We start from the raw sequence: 17,432 nt of genomic DNA, 5'->3' as shown, positions 1-17,432 counted from the left end.
AAAAAAGTTTTGTCCTCCTCCTCCTTCCCATAACATTTAGCATAATTTAGTTAAACAGATCTTGTTGAAACACTACACTGTAAAAAAATCACACCCTTAAATCTACACTTCGCGCCTATAACTCACACCCTCCAATATAGGGTGCATTGAGGTACTAATTCACTCTTGCAATGAAGGCAACGCTACTTGCTGCACCCATGAAAGAGTGCATAAGTACTTGAAGGCACACTTTTTTCAGGGGTGTGAGTTATAGACAAGTAAGGGTGCGATTTCCTATCTAGTGTAGGCTAAAATTCATCTTGCACGAAAATTTTGCTTTGCAATTTTGGTCGTGCGTTTGACTATATAAATATCTGTAATAACTGCAAAGTTTTGTGTCTTTACAAATTAAATGTGGTAAATGCCTACTGCCTGCAGTAAAATGCTACAAAAATACTCAATAATAATAAATTGACGACGCTAATACAGACAAGACGGATGTTACTACAGAAACAGCGAAAATTTTGTCGTACATTTTCAAAGTTCAATTTTAGTTTATTTCATTGAGTTCAAATCTTATAAAGCAGTTTTAAAGCAGCCCTTCCATTAATATCTGGCAGATTTTTCCGCAAGCGTTTTTCAACGTGTGTTTGGAAATTCCTAAATGTTCGCGGTAAAGCCCAATACATGCGAGGTGATCCGTCATGCAAGATCTATCCTCAAGTGTTAGCTTATAAACATTAATATTCTGCAAACGGTCGTAGTTAAGCAATGTCAGTGAAGTCGCAAGCGGAGGACTTGTGATCGAAAAAAAATTTTACCCTTACTCTTAGATGGTTGTGTCACATCCACATCGCGTATGTTCCGCAAATAACTCGCACTCCTACCCACTGCTTTGTACGAAACTTGGCGAATGCTTTGAGATGTGTTGCAGATGAATACAAAGTACCTGAAGGAGGCGTCCTGAAGACGAATGCCATGTCTTGACTGCAGGTAGATGCGATACAAGCCTTGACCCTCACCTCGTACGTACTGAAAGGGGTGAGACCAAACACAGGCAGAGTATAGGTAGAGGAGTCTTTGTCGCTTCCTTCCACTTGGAGGCTGACGTCTTCACTTTCGTTGACTGTGCACGAAGACGACCATTGGGACTCCTGCGATGAACATTTATTATTTATGATTCCTTGAGGGAAGCCTCCACGAAATTGCAGCTCAACAAGCACATCACGGTAACAATTTCGTGCTAGAGCTTATCAGGAGTGCCTTAGCGGAGAAGTTAACCAATTACGTACTCGCGGACGCTCGCACGTTGCAGTCACTGAACATTTTTTCCCGCATTTTTTTTTGTGTTGAAATGATTAAAAAAAACGAAAGCATCTTTACCAGTGGCAATGATTACGTAAAAATAAATTTTTAATAATAAATATTTTTAGAAGGTTACTGAAGTGAAAACATAGGTCACGTGGATTTTAAACCCTCCGCTTTTTTATCTTTCTGAAAAGCGTCCACAGCCATAACCTAATGCTTCGATCGGACGCTTCGAATGAGTAGGGCGTGCAAGTTGATCTCCGCTGCTGATGGCTACTGATCGCACTTCAATTATTGCAACCATTCTTCTAGTCTGAAGCAACTGCCTTTGAGCCGTTCTATTATATGATCGCCCAACCCCAATAAATTTTGTTTTACCCATGGCGATCCTTTACGCACGCTATTCCTTTTTTAATACAATGCATCGCTGTTTGTTATTTGTAATTCTTATTTGTTAATACATCGTTTGTAAGCTACGTGTGCAAACAGCAGTGCAAATGGGACTGCATTTACTATATTATTACCAAAGAAGATCTCTAAATTATCTCTTCAAATCCAATTGGACATTGAGCAGCTACACTCTCGAGCTTTGTTAGTCAAATGGAACGGTAAAATGCACATTCATCTTTCAAGGACATTTGGACGATGAGTAATTTTCGATAACAATAGGCAACGCAGTGAAGTACATACGGTTTTTTTTTTTTTTTTTACTGTAGCTCTACGTTTCACGCTACAACTCCAAAGGTCTTTCACTTGCGCGTTCGATCTTGAGCCGTCATAAGGGGCTTTGAGCCGGCGCTTGTGCTTCACGACGCTGGCTGCGTTTTCGAATTCCTCTTGCGCAGCACTATGCGGTGCTGGGCAAGAGGAGTTGAGCGGCCAGCGAGTGTCACGTGCCAGTGGGATGTGCACGGACGACGGAACCAATCTACCAGGACGAAGACGGAAGCGGTACCTGCAGGAATCGGCTGGACCTTTTTGAATGAGTTTCTGCTACGTGAGGACCAATGTTATTTTTTTTACCGCCCTTAGCGCTTTTAAACTATTGTTCACCCCATTCGCGCCGAGTGTGCTTTTTCTTGCCACGGTAAAGCCCTGACATTGATTCTGTTTTATCCTTGGTGGTCCGTTGTTGCGCGTCTCGACCACATGTTTATAGCGCAGAGAAGCCTAACATTGTTCTTTTTTTAATGCATTTTGAATAAACGGGTTTTGTTATGAGACACTGGATTTGTCACTCGTCAGGCGAGACCATGGCTCACAGACCCGTTTTCTAGAAGGCGGGACATTTAACACAAACGAGGTTTTTCAATCTAAGCCACAAGCGTGAACTAGTAATCCATGGCATCATCACCCTAATGGCTGAAATTGTGACCCGCCCGTGCTTTTTCCAGAATTGCCAACGACAACACATCTACAAGGCCACTTTTTATTCTACTTCGTATTAGTTGGGTAGTGATCTATGAAAGCAGTTTTCTCTTCACCTGGAATTATATGGTTGCCATCTTTCCAGCGCCATTCGTGATGATGGTTAGGGAAGAAATTAAGTATAAAGGCTTTGCAGTGTGGGAGTTCTAAAAAAAAAGCATTTTTTTAGCCAATGCTGACAATGTTAATAGGTCACCAGAGAATACACTCGAAAAATATAAATTTTATATAAGGAACTTATCTAAAACAGGCCAATATATGCGCTCGATTCCAATACAGTGCTGAAAGCAAACCTAAAGTGATGCAGCCACAGGAGATGCGAAAGAAAGTGTTGGAGATATAGGGTAGCCAGTAAGCATATATGTGCGCCACCAGCTCCACTTTCACCGAAAACACTTTATAGCTTCGGCTCAAAAATGTAACAGCACACCGTGAGTTTCGTTCTGTTATCGTTTAGGCCATTTTTTTTAGTATTTCAGTTACAGGTTAAAATGTCAAACCCCTTCAGGCTAGGATTAAGCTGGAAGAGGCAGTAAGTTTGCCTACACACTCCTCACTGTTTTTTCTGTGCTATGTGCTAAAACATCGCTTAACACCGACTGCCAATTTTATATACCCAGCCAAATACTAAATGCCATATGAAAAAAAAAATGTCATTTAGCAATGGCGCCATTTATTACTGTCTATAGGAATCTTAAGTTACGGCTGGCAATTTGCCTCAGTGAGTAATATTAAAACATAGCAAAAGTTCGTTTACAAAATCATTTCAAAATTTGATTATTCAATATAGAAGAAAACGTGCCGCAACTTTGCAGATATTTGCGAGCGGCATGTTTCCAGCATCGTTTTGCGGGGATGTTGTCACGCAGGCTTTTTTTATCCCACAGTTACAGATACAGCAAATAAAAATAACTGGTTAGTACTTTTTTCATCGGGCAGTATGCTCTTGCGCAGAACCTTGAAGTGATCTTGTCGATTAGATGTACCGTATTCTTCATTTGTGTAAACGTTTTGCTGTGGCTTGTGTTTAGCAGTCGCCTACTAAACAGGTATGCCAGCTCTTACTAACGACCGCTTGACAGCGGTCTAACGGGAGTAAACAAAAGGCACCAGTGCACGATAAAATCTTCATATTATCAAACATAGTCCACATGCTCTATTGATAATGTGTCAGAAAGCTTCACTAAATCAGACACGTTTTGTCCCATAAACACAAGCACAAAAACTTTTTTTGCGTTTTCGAAATGTTTTGATGGATGTTTGAGGCACTTAAATGTTAGAAAGAATATAAAGGATGTTGAAAAAGGAAGCAACCCAGAGATCTTTTGTCTGCAAGTTGGTCATACTGTTCTACGACAAGGAAGTGTTTCGAGGTGCGAATGGCGAACATGTGCCGCGTGCAGTGGAAAGCAAGACCAATTGCGCTTTCGGCCAGCGCAAGTAGACTAAATGAATATCATTTTATTAAGAATACATGCTACAGCGAGCACAGCAACCATTATAATTTTTGAGAGGACAAACAAAAGTGCGAAAGTTGGTCTCAAATGACTACAAATGGCTGGCCGTATAAGTTAGGCCGGAGTTTCGCTATGGTAGAGAATGTGACCAGGCACTCGGTTTCGATAACAATAAGTCTTCATGATCGGTTTGATCATGGCGCGGCTGGTGTATTCTGCAACATAAACTAATTCAGTTCGCTTTTGAGCTTCTAAGCCACTGATGACAGTGCCGCTGGTATTTGTTTCAATGTCAATACCTGCCTCTGGGTTCAAAACACTAACATGGGCTTGGACGTAAGCATTCGCTGCAGCGTCCTGAATGCAACGCTACAAACAGAACGCTATTGGTAGATGTTGTTGATGCTATTATGAAGGTTAGCCAAAGCCGCAGATGATAGAGACGAAACGGGGTAAATTGTCGGTAGTAACGCGAGGAGCATAATAAATTAGGACGCTTTTTCGTCGCGAATAACTAAAGGACACTGTAACAACACGTAGACTTTCTGGGCCGGGATAAATATCGTTTTAATATCCACCACGCTAAGAAGACGTTAACATATGGACGGCAAAGTTCTTCAATTTCAGGTGGTTGCCAACCGAACCAAGTTATTCGAACATAAGCCTCATTTCGATACAAGGTGCATATGGAGAGAAATACATTTATTTAGAGCAAAGTGGACAAGCTTTACGATCGAGGACGAGCAATATCCATGCCATCACGAGCACAAAATGGTGGAATCATTTCATAGTCGGAATGGTATGATATTGAATTGAAAGAGCTCGTCATGCATACCAGAAGTTTTGCTATGGTCAACGTGACAGAGGAGAAGCGAACATTAGCCCACCCGAAGCTGTACAATTGAAAGAAATTCAACTCTCTATAAGCGGTCTAGGGGGCTGTCTAGGACAGGGGATAAACGTGTCTGTCGGTTGTTTTATTGGCTCACTTGTAAGCTGCGAAATAGCAGGTGAATCTTTTCCTGTTCTGTCAAGAGTTAACGGGAAACACAGAGACTATGCGATCGTTTATTGATGCCACTTCACAGAACGTCGATCAAATGTTGGTGGAAAATATGACGCTCAAGTGGTTGGAAACGACGTGACAATTTTTACAGCGGTGAGCCAGTGCTGGTGTCTATTCGAAGGGTACCCACTAGTTTTTCGCCCAATCAATAAATGAAAATCCAAAACAGGAAAAAACAAGTAAAGGAAGACAATGATTGGTGTCTGTTGTGTCCAAGGCAGCTTATCTTAGATGAAGCTGGTGAAGACAGCGACGGGGGCTGGATCGGCAGGATCAGGCCAATCAACAGTTAAATATCAAAAATCGTTGTAGTTGTCGTAGATGACCATGGAGGTGAAACCTGGAGACATTTCTGATATTTGCCATGAAGGAAATAGAAGAGCACGTGAAGGAGCGAATGACGGGCATTGTGCCGTAGATTACTTGGGCATAAAGCATGGCGAATTTCAGAAGGGGATGGCTGCGAGCGGGGAAGCCTTCGCGTGGTAATGAAATGGCAGGTCCGTCTAGAAATGAGGATCTGAAACCAAAATTCAGCTAAGTAGAGCACTTTGGGAATGCTTTAGAAGTATTGACTGCTTTGTGAATGAAAGGAAAAGGCTCGAAATTAGGGCATATGCAATGGATGACGCACTGACGTTGATAGAGAAAGTTTGAGCACAAGAAGACGACATAAGGTCCCGACAAATTTATGTCATTTCAATCGTGTGCAGAGCGCAATTAATACTCAAACTAGGTAGACAACGCAGCATATATGGACTCACTGCGAATAACAGGGAAAAATAAACATGTAGCATTGTTAGTGTTCGCACTTGAGTAGCAGTTTCTAGTTCAGATGGACACAAGAGCCCCAATATTTAGGACGAACAATTACCGCTGCTCACTCCAATTGCACAATCTAGGGTTAAAGGGGATATTTAAGGCCTTGCAATGTACACTAACTGCTTCCTATAACTACCGTCAATAGATGTTCGGCTGCTGTTGTAGAGGATGGTACATGGTCGAATCCTAGCGGGAACACCAAGATGAGGAACGGCAACGAAATTTGTGCCGCCTACTTGAGCAGGCGTGATCGGAAGACAAATTCCGGGCAATTCGTAAAGGAAGGTCGGAGGCAGACATCTGGTGGCGGCAACAGTGGAACATGGTCAGCTATAATGCCTACTGTGCAAATAGTTGGTTCTCCGATGGGCGCCATTGCTGATAGTTTTACAGTAGTGGTCGGACTGTGAGACGCTGGGGAGCGAGCGACTATGGTTGAAATGGAACATGCTAGTGATGGTAGTCGGATTACTGCAAAGTTGGTAGGCTGCTCAGTAACGAGTGGTGCAGCAGTGGAATTCATAACAAAGGGAAGCGGCTGACAAGCTCATGGCATGGCCTGGGACCTTTACTCACGGAGGTGCGAACGAACTTCAGAACATGATTGATGGAGCGCTCGGGAATGAAGCAGGAGCGACAGCTGCCAAGCGGTCAACTCCCGGATAAAGAGGTTTATATAAAACTATAGCAAACCGTGTCCTCTGGCATCACCTAGAGGCCTTAACCCTACGGTCTGCACAGAACGCTTACTAAACGTCTGCAATTTTCTTTTTTCACAGGGGCTGTTCTCTCTGGTGTTTTGCGCATGCTTTAGATGAGATAGTTGCAGTATTATCTCAGAGATAAGTGTATTTGGTGGCTGAAAGTCAAGATTGTTTTGTAAAATGATTACTTAGACCAATATTAAACCTATAAACGCGAATTTCTGCTATAAAACGTTTGTTGAAATAAATGGCAAGCTTAATTACTTCCTCACTCATTATTAATATGGGAAATATTATGTCCGGTATATTATTTGTTTTTTAAGTGCCGTCGTTACCATACGGTCACGCTGAATCAGGCTACTGGAAAATGCGGGAAGAGCGAAACTTTTGTTACATGCCATGAAACATAATTACAAACGTATGTAATGAAAAGTCGGCTTCTCTTTTAATGCGGCACGTTTTAAAGCAATATACTCATACACTGATGTTGCACTTTTTCGATTGTGCACGCATCGTGCAATTGGCATTATCTTCAGTGCACCTCGTGTTCATACCATCAGGTACTACTTCTAAATCCGAGCCGCAAGTCACACGTAGAACTATACAAACCTGAACCAATCTCTCGTATCCTTTGTTCACGCCGTCTATTTGGCTTATTGCCCAGACGCATCAAACCCCTATCTGTCTTTAGAGCTCAATGATGCTGTACATTGTGAATTTATTAGGCACTCTCGTTGAGTATGGATAAATCACGAAGCCACGTGAAAATTGGCAACCACCACGTGTTGCCAAAGTTTCAGGAGTCTATGGGCAATTACATTTGGGTTCCGTTTTGCCTGCGCCTTCCTGAAAGGTATCGTTGTGAGCAACAATAGATGTAGTAGCTTTATACTCTTCAGTGCAGAAGGGTAGTATCTGGAGACAACATTTAGTCTGCCTCGTGTGTGGGTGTTGCGATAGGAACTGTAGAATAGTCCGCTCAGGGGTTACCTCATCTTAATTCAGTGCATGTTTTCTGCTCGCCAGATGTAACTTCTCATTCTATTTTATTGAGATACTTGAGTACAGTATGCTTGCGCATAAATGGTCAAAATAGAATACCAATAGAAGATGATTATGAGCTTCGTTTGAAAGTTTAAGCAACATTTGAAATGGCGCCTCATTTGACAAAGTCTTTTTTAATACTTAAGTAATGCTCCTCTATTCCTCCACTTGCCTTCACAAAATACCAAGTTTAATTGCTATCCATTGTGTACATCTTGGGCCCATTACATTATGGCCGTTGTTTTCTTCCAAAGTCAAGCCATAAACTAAAAAAAGTAATAAAGGAGTACAGCTGTTCAAGTAGCAGTGTCACGAAAAAAAGAGATCGAGTATGGAACACAACAGGTTACTTGTTGGTGTGAAATTTGTAGCAGAAGTTCTTTGCGGCTCCTAGGCAGTGAAACTCAGCATATGCTATAGCAAACTCAACATCGAAACGCGGCCTATGTTTTGCCATATCTGCGGAAGTTCTCGTTCACATGAAGGGGGCCAGTGATAGTTGCCATAGAACGTAGTGAAACTTTTCAGCATGGACGTTCTGAGATGTAACTTTCACGTAGGTTTTGAAGAGCTATACTTAGTTCTCCCCTTGTGTTTGGGGCAGTATTAGCATCAAAGCTGGGTGCAATGACGGTCTGGAATGCCATAACATGCATTACCTTCTTTTGAAGCGAAAGCTTCATTACATCACGTTGGACCAACGTCAGTACGGGCTAAGCTACCGATTGACATTCATGAAGTCGGAGAACAATTTGTGGCTTAAGCAAAAACCGTGTGATTCTTGAATAAAAATCTTTCTCTGCTGGTAATTGAACCACTATACCTCAAATACCCTGCCGAGCGCACGAACTATTCCACGCCGAGCTCCTGAGAACAGCATCTTATATCTGCGTATGTAGCGTGAAGATTACAGTAGCGATGACAGTGACGATTCAGCACGGCGTAATTCTAATGATGATTTTTGCAATAATAATGATACTGCATTTAGGGATAATGGTGGTGCTAGCGATGTAAATGGCTTTGCAGCTGTTGACAACGACAACAGTAGCTACAGTTATGATGATGACTAACGAAAAACGTAACCAAGTTTAATGAAACCCTCGCTTCATCTCTGTTCGGCAAGGTTAAGCCACAGCCATTGGTGCAAAGTTCTAGTTTAGAAACCCGAGTATAATCAATCCAGTTGCTGCACACAATTAAGAAAATAAAATGTGAGATTACTCTCACTAGTCATTTCTTGGTAGTTGTTTCGACGAGGCAAGAAAACATAAAAAAATAGGTGAAAGCTTATTCCTGCTAAATCAAAGTAACGAAAACGAAAGCGGCACGATTCGATAAGCCCGCCTGGTCTCTCTGCTTTTATCCATCACTGGATAATAGCACTCAGCCAGCCATATAAGCCCATTCTGAGTACCACTCAGTTCACGAGGATTTTCTACTGCATCATTCATGACGACGCCTGCAACTACATTGCCGATAGCTGTTGGAATACTTTTGCTGGCCGAGAGGTAGCGGAAGCTAATGAGACCGCGCAAGCGCACCACTCCCTCGTAGTTACAGATTAATGACGGAGTCCCTGCCACGTGGCTAGGTAGAAGGAAGTGCTCGGTTCCGGCGGCGGCTCAGTGACGCTAGAGCTGCCATGTGATTTGTCCTCTGTTCAAGGTCACCGCTGCACACACTGCGAATCTCAAGAGGAGAGTAGTAAAAGCTTTGCGTTTTCAAATGCGACCCATAAATTATTATGATCGGTGAGAGCAGGATAAAATTCATTTCGATATATTCCTTGGCTGTTTCACTCAATCTCTCTGCCCTAATTAGTGTTGTTGCGTAGTCCTACAACTGTAGGGACAGTGTTGACAGCATCATTGTCGTGCCTGCGAACGATGAGCACGTCTTCTTACTCGGCGATCTTGAAGTCTTAGCTTCAGTGGCATTCCGTTTTCAGTTCTCGTTCACTTCTGAGCTCACAGCCTGGAAGACACTTGGTTGTATTTGTGGCACAGGTCATACTCCCAAGTGAGTTCAACTTGAGATAGCGGTACAGAAGAAAAATAACTCTCCATGTAGCACATTGCGTTGAAGCGAGGCTGCAGGTTTTTCACCAACCGCATAACATCCGATTGTCCAAGATCGTAATATGAGTGGCATTTGCTTCGAAGAGTGCTTTTTTTGGTAAGTATTACGGAGGCGTACCGACTATACTAATAACACTAAAGTGACAAACAAAGGCCAAACAAGCAATTTTATTGTGCTGTGGCGAAGCTAAGCCCAACTAAGCAAACACCGCATTAAGGGTGTGTAATTCTCATACATCAACAAAGGATGGTACTGGGTCCTCACTGATTACAGGCTTGTAACCATTTCAATGAAACGAATATTTAAAACGCAACCAAGAGGAAGACACAATGACACACTGACCTGAGTTTCGGCAGAGTCTTGAAACTCACGAACAGATATTAGCCCATCGCCTAGGCTTGCAAAACGAGCTGGTGTCGATGTAGTCGACACCTTCTGCCGGCTCCTTAAGTGGTCTTTAAGGCCTAGAAAGCAAATATAAGGTGCAGGTACTGCACTTCAGGTCGAAATCAAGCAAACAAGAAATGTTATCTGACTCGCCATGTGCGCCTAGTAAAGACACATTTTTTGCTGTACGGAACAGAACCAATTTTACCAGAAACACGAAACCTGCTCACTTGCGAGAAGCCATAACCTTATGCTGGTTATATTCCGAGCATTTTTCTATCACCTGAATGATGGTTTGGATATGATCGATAGTAGAGTACCGTTTCCGAAAACCTGCAAATAATTATTGGTGACCTAGACAGGAAAAGTAGAAATGTAGGCTTGAAAATCAATAGGCAAAAGACTAAGGTAATGTTCAACAGCCTCGGAAAGGAACAGCAGTTTACATTAGGTAGCGAAGTACTGGAAGTAGTAGGCGAATATGTCTACTTAGGACAGGTAGTAACCGCAGATCCGGACCATGAAAAGGAAATAACAAGAAGAATAAGATTGGGATGGAGCGCATTTGGCAAGCACTGACAAATTACGACTAGCAGCTTACCGGTATCGCTAAAGAGGAAAGTATACAACAGTTGCATCTTACCTGTACTAACCTATGGGGCTGAAACTGGAGGCTAACCAAGATAGTGATGCTTAAGTTGAGGACAACCCAGAGGGCTATGGAACGAAAAATGGTAGGGGTAACATTAAGAGATAGGAAGCGTGCAGAGTGGGTCAGAGAAAAAACTCAAGTTACCGACAGTCTAGTGGAAATTAAGAAGAAGAAATGGGCATGGGCAGGACATGTAGTGCGAAGAGAGGATAACCGATGGTCGCTTAGGGTAACAAACTGGATTCCAAGGGAAGGAAAGGGATGAGATTGAGAAGGTCGCAGAGGTCAAGTGGATGCAGCTAGCACAGAACCGGGTTAAGTGGAGAAATGTGGGAGAGGCCTTCGCCCTGCAGTGGGTATAGTCAGGCTGATGATGATGATGCTGATAACCTTATGCGTTGAACTTATATGAATGGTACGTTACACGATAGAATATACTCACGTTCATGTCCGTGGAAGGGAGAGGCTTCAACCCTGGCTGCTTGTTTGTGCCCCTGCATAGAAGTGTAAACTCCAGATGGTGCTAGTCGTTTGTTCAGAAAGCATTTATGAGTGATGACGTGCCTTCTCTGCCCATTTGAAAGAAGAGCGACAGCGCGGAGTATCGCAAACATTGAAGTGCATATTACTAAATACCACAGCTGAAGATTATACACTAGATAGAGTTGAGCATATGTAGCTTGATGATTGTTGAAATACATCTGCATAATATCCTGCTTTCCAGCACTTTTATAGCTAGCGGTGGCCATCTCACGTGAATGCTATATCCTGTTTTTTCTGGTGATTCAACGTATTTATTGATATTTATAGTCACCTGGTGTTGAAAACTGCCGTGACTGTGGGCTCACTCTAGCCTTGAGGTAAAGATAAGCTGTGGTAAAAAATTCTGAAAGAATTGCAATATGAAGGAATGTGTAGAAACACTTCATTGTAAAAAGAAATGCCGCACAGATGCTAATTATTGAATGAATACATAGGTCCTTTTTGCTTGCACGACAAAATCGATTAAATTGTGAACTCTATAACAGCCATGAACCAGTTTTCAAAAAGAGCGACCTTTTTGTTGTTAAATGGTTGTTCGTTCTCGCATGTTTTATTTATATGACTACAGAAAATATCGCTACCTCCATACAGGCTCACTCTTTATTTTATGTACAGTTTTTCATGGCAACTTCTTCCTGACAAAATTATAAACATGGTGGCGAGCTGAAGTGCAGGTTTAAGGGACGCCAACCAAGCTATAATTTTTTTAAACATTGTCATCAACATGACCTCGTGTTTAGACTTTTACAACATGCACTGTTATCTTACAGTCATTTGCTCAATTTACATAGCTTGTTGAGCAAGTTATGAGAGAAAGTAGACAACTGTTGTAAGGTATTTTCCCGCGTGTAAGCCGTAAAGCACGATACTTACCCATGAAGAGCTAAGTTTTGACCTTACCTCTATACATTTCGGCTGTACTGATGTTCGCCTCATAAATGTGACCTGAAGAGATCGACAGAATGAACTTAGAGTGGTAAGAAAAAGAAATAGCCCATTTATAATCTGGTGTAGAATATTTACTGATACCAAGGAGAAGAAGATTTACACCCTGATAAAAGGGCGATGATGCATGTAAGACTGAATCTACCAGTTACGGGAGAGGCACTATTACAAGGTGAATATGCGCCTTTTATTTTATATCCCAATGGTGAGAAATGTTTCTTTGGTCGTCATTAATGTTCACGTTCTCACGTTTCTTACTGCCGCCGGCACGAGACAGAAACTGGTTGCCGTTACATACAAGTAGGCGAATGCATGGCGGGATTTACATGAGAAGAGCGTTCGCCATTCTCATTTACACGCAGAAGACAAAAACATGGCACATCCCTTTTTTGCGTGATTCGACAATCGAGTAGAGTGTGGGCCGCTGAAAAGTCGCGATGGTTGCACGTTAAGACCAAGAATTAACTTCAGCATTTCGCAACACCTGGTAGTGTTAGCAGTTGCAGTGTCAAATCATTTTTAGGGAGCTGTTTTATATTCTGAGATAATATTACAGAGCGAACTCCTGTTAATTGTACCAACTTGCACTGAGCACAAAATTTTTCATTTGAATCTAACCGCGGAATAGCAATGAGGGGATAAAGGTATAAAAACTCAATTGCCCTAATGTTAAATATAGCAAACTAAGACACCACAAAGCCTATATAAACAATTTCACAAATTAACAACGTCCTGTTAGAACTGCTACGTCTAGGATGCTTGGGCCTGAAAAAACAAGCTAGCGACTCTTTTGCACGTCCTGAGAACAAGCAGTTCTTATTGCTTTTCTTATAGCTGGCAAATGACTCTCCTGACCTTACAACCAAGCACGCATGTGACAAAGGCAGCTATTGGTGAGGCGAGAAAGATAAGATGGAATTGCCACATCGTTATATCACTTTCTGGGAACACAAAGAAACATGCGCACTTTAGACCTACAAATGGAAAATATTATACCACTAAAAGAAGTATGATTACTTTTTAAACTACTGCGTCGAGTACACAATGAAAATGTTTGGCATGCCATTATTATTTTAGGGAATATAATGTAAATTGCCGTATTTTCATTGACAAACATTGAGTTCACATTGAGGAGCTGGTCGCACTGATATGATGATAGAAACATGAAGCGGTTGAAAAAGAATGGACATCTGCGAATAGTGACTCTTTCTTAACCTGAACACGTTTATCCTTGCAACTATTGCTAAAATGAAACAAATTAAGAACTTTTGAATCTCTGAAATGTCACACACAAGTGGCTCTATTGTCATCCTACGGTTTCCGCTAAATGATGCATATTATTATCCGCGTCATTGCTGGATTATGAAATATCCTCAAGTAAAACGTTGCACGCAAACTCCATTATTGCAAAAGTGCGCGGCGCAGAAATCGTGTATTGCACAGCCCTATTTGTTTGCTTTCAAAGCAGTGACACTTCTAAGTCGCCTAATTTGGGCCAAAAGCTAGAATGCGCGATTCTATTAAGGTAAGCCAATTAGGAGTGCAGAAAACCTATACTGATATTTTATCTACGTCTGAACGATCAGAGCAGCGACACTTACAGCCTCTACCGGTGCACTGTTTGCTGCGGCAAACTCTTCTGTAGAATTTTCGAGTTACCTTTGTAAGCCGCGTATGCATCAAAACCTTTTATTTTTCATCAAATGATTACATTATTAACAGCCATGCATATTCGGTTTTTTATGTTCGATACTCTGTCGAGTAAGTATATAGGCAACGCTGCCTTTTCAAACCATGAAAATCTGCAGGAGATACAGTTCATCGAAGAAACGTTTCTGAAATTTGTTAATGTGTATAAGCGAATGTATTTGAAACTGTTGTGGTAAAAAATGTGGATGTCGTGTTCATGGAAATACAGCAATTTCTTCCAATTCTTTTAAATTGTACCGTTTTTAGAAAAAATAAGGGCGTTTACAAGGGCAGTGTGAGGTTTGTTTCACAAAGTTAAATTCGTTTATGACTTGATCTGTCAAAAATAAAGAGGCTTAATTGACACTCGCAATTAATTTGCGTCTTTCAAAAAAAGGTCGTCGCAGTTCCTTTCTAGACTGTCTCAGGTCATTAGATAAATGTTTCTTCAAGAATTGGAGTCAAGCCTTACCGCAAAACTTCTTGCTGGACTTTCGATACGCCAGGAAAGGATAACCATGGAAGGGTCAACTACTTCAGTTACCAAGTCGACAGGAACTGCGTGAAATTGCACGATGTCGTATGCTGGCGTCAGCATAAGTACTAATAAGCAGGAACTGAATTTGTACCACAATAAAAACCTAGGCATTTGTAACTTTACGTTTGTATCACCCAACAAATTTTCCACGAACGTTTAACTCTTATGTGTATTGTAGAATAGAACAAATGAGGGCAAGAAAACCTGTCGCATTAGCGAAGAAAAACAATGAACCTGAACACCTTCTAGGAAACGTGTTTAATGATTTAACATTGTGCAAAAGTAAAAAAGAAAGACACTTGAAGAAGTACAGCCAGTTCTAAATTAAGCGAAAGAGGCCCATCATAGATATTTAGAGGAATTGCCGGACAGGTAAACTGCGCATACGTGGGGCTTGTTAGCAACTCACGGTTTTTGATCCAGTGTATCTGCAGGATTTTATATCCGTTGTGGCCATAGTTCTTATGCATGGCCGAGTGAAATCCAGCCCAGAAACAATAAATATCCTATGATACATAAGCTCTGATTTGCAGCACTATACTTGATCTGTCCACGAATGACTGCAAATTAGCATGTCTAAATGTTGTTTTTTATTTTTTGCTAGGTTGTCACGTTTCTAGAATATACAGAGGAAAAGAGAGTATATATTAATTATTGCTTTCATGTCATGGGTAGCAAGCACTCACGACGTCTATTTTTTGTGTTGTTCGCGTTGCGAGTTCACCATTAGTGTGCCATTAATCTACAACGTGAATTCGCCCATTAGTGAATTCCTGAAATTTGTTAGTTCGCAAGAAAAAGTGTCAATGGCTTCGCTTTTTTTCAAACATGCAGCATGGTAAGCAGACGTGCATGTTTAGCTGCAAATTGCGTGAGTATAATATAATAAGATGAATGTAATTCGCGTAGAAGCCGCTAAATTTTCACAGAGAGAGCCACTACATAAACGGTATTGAATCATACGAATTTACATGCATCCTTTAATGGTATTCTATGAGCTCAATGTTGTGACACGAATGTATTTCAAGGTCGAAACTACCGTCGCACGCATGATGTGCGTGCACTGAAACATAATATTACAGGTGTAATGACTCGAATGAGTCAATTTCTGTGCCGCTCCGTGGAAAGCTAGTTGTTCTCATGGCGAGCCTGAGCTTCATCCGCTTCGTTCTTTTCAGAATGTCATCTGTGGCGCGAGCCGCTGTTTCTCCAGGCGCCAGCTGTTCATCCTGAAATACCTCCGCATGAAAAGATGCCATTACCTCTACTTGGGGTCAGTATACGGTGGCCAGCTCTTTAATTTGGCTACAGGCGATCTACGTATACAATTTCACGGCCGCAGCGTCAAAAGCTAGTCGAAGGCGGGATCCATTCTGCAAGATCATTGGTGGGAGGGCGGGGAGGAAGAACGCGATATGGGTCCTTGTGCTGCTCAAAAGCTTCGTAGACTGACTCGAGCTTAAGGAGGGCACAGTCGGTTGCTCCCGAGGAGAATAGAGAAGGCGAAAGCTTGAAAGTTATTAAGGCGCTCTTACAAGTCTATGGAAGAATATATGTTGCTTGAGAAGTTCTGGCTTTTCTACTGGATTCGGGAATTAGAAAATATATTTGAAGCACGCTTTCAAGGTTTATGAGAACATCCCTGCGTTCTAAGCAGTGCACACAAATCCGTTAAAAACATGAATGTCTGAACCGCTGTAAAGGGGTCCAAGTGCATAATGAATTCAGTCAGTTTAATAATCATGAGTGAATGAGATTAGAATCTGGAAGTGTTTCGTTTAAATTACTTGCATTTACATATTCAAAATGAATATTCTTCATAATTGGTGCAATTGTTTCCTTCATTTATTTCTTTTAATTAGAGCCCTGTTTACAATCTAAATTCTAGTTCGAAGGACGGAAAGTGTGCTTGGTAAGTTTAAGTTCATTCTTTTTAAATAGCTACAATAGAGTATATAAAATTTATTACTCACCAACCGAGAGTGCCTCGGACATTGGTGACGACCTCTAACGAAGATATGTATAAAGGAAGAGTGGTGACTAAATTTTTGTTTTGCCAGCTTAATTAAAGAAGAGAATGAGTAAACAAAAACACTACAATGAATTTTGTGCTAACTATAAACGTCTTCATATATCAAAAATAAAGGGGAAATAAGCAAACTGCCATAAACCATTTTTTGCGTGAAAAAAAAATACACCAAACACAGCACCAGAAACAAGCAGAACCTCAATTTAACGATATAAACCGAGTCGTTACTTCGCGAAATGGTGGTTTGAGGAAGCTGGAACCGAGCTAATGTTTCTAGTTTTTGATAACTGTTGTTCCAGTTGCATGTTAGTAATATTCAATTGCTGCAATTATACACATAACTTTCCTCTCCATGTGATGAAGGGCAAGCACTTTCACGTAATGTTACCATTCATGGTTTTAAAGAAAGAAATAATTATTTGATATTCTTCAAGGGGCGAAGTTGAGATTACTAATGTTGATGTAGTGCAAGGCAACGATCAACATGCAACAACCAGTCTAAAATGTTATGCGTGTACAAAATTCCCTGGGATAATACAAGGAATCGAAAATCAACCCTGAATATCTAAGTTTCAAAGTGCTTTTTATTATAATGTTTTCCGCTTCGAATCTTTTCTAAAAGAAAGCTTGGTTGTGAAGTAGCTTTTAGCCCACGCTACAGTATTATTCTTGTTTGTCGGGACTGCGTCATATATTTTCTCTTTTTATAACCTTGCACTAAAATTTGCCATTCTAACAACCGCCTTCGGAACTACTTTTGAC

The 17,432-nt window shown here is 41.3% G+C and overlaps 1 protein-coding gene across 1 annotated transcript in view; it reads right to left on the bottom strand.

Annotated features, from left to right (window-relative positions):
• Positions 1–17,432, bottom strand: part of LOC146174142 (uncharacterized) — a 64,729-nt gene that overhangs the window by 24,162 nt on the left and 23,135 nt on the right. The window contains exons 6-10 of the mRNA XM_084583124.1: positions 14,576–14,661; positions 12,370–12,414; positions 11,369–11,420; positions 10,230–10,351; positions 929–1,133 (exon numbers count right to left, since the gene is read on the bottom strand). Coding sequence (XP_084439250.1) covers positions 929–1,133; positions 10,230–10,351; positions 11,369–11,420; positions 12,370–12,414; positions 14,576–14,661 — 510 coding nt within the window. The remainder of the gene's footprint in view (positions 1–928; positions 1,134–10,229; positions 10,352–11,368; positions 11,421–12,369; positions 12,415–14,575; positions 14,662–17,432) is intronic.

Source organism: Amblyomma maculatum, chromosome 11, assembly GCF_055883805.1.
Source record: "Amblyomma maculatum isolate TAMU_Amacu chromosome 11, ASM5588380v1, whole genome shotgun sequence".
In the NCBI taxonomy this organism is placed as follows: Eukaryota; Metazoa; Arthropoda; class Arachnida; order Ixodida; family Ixodidae; genus Amblyomma; species Amblyomma maculatum.
This window is presented reverse-complemented; position numbering and strand designations above follow the sequence as displayed.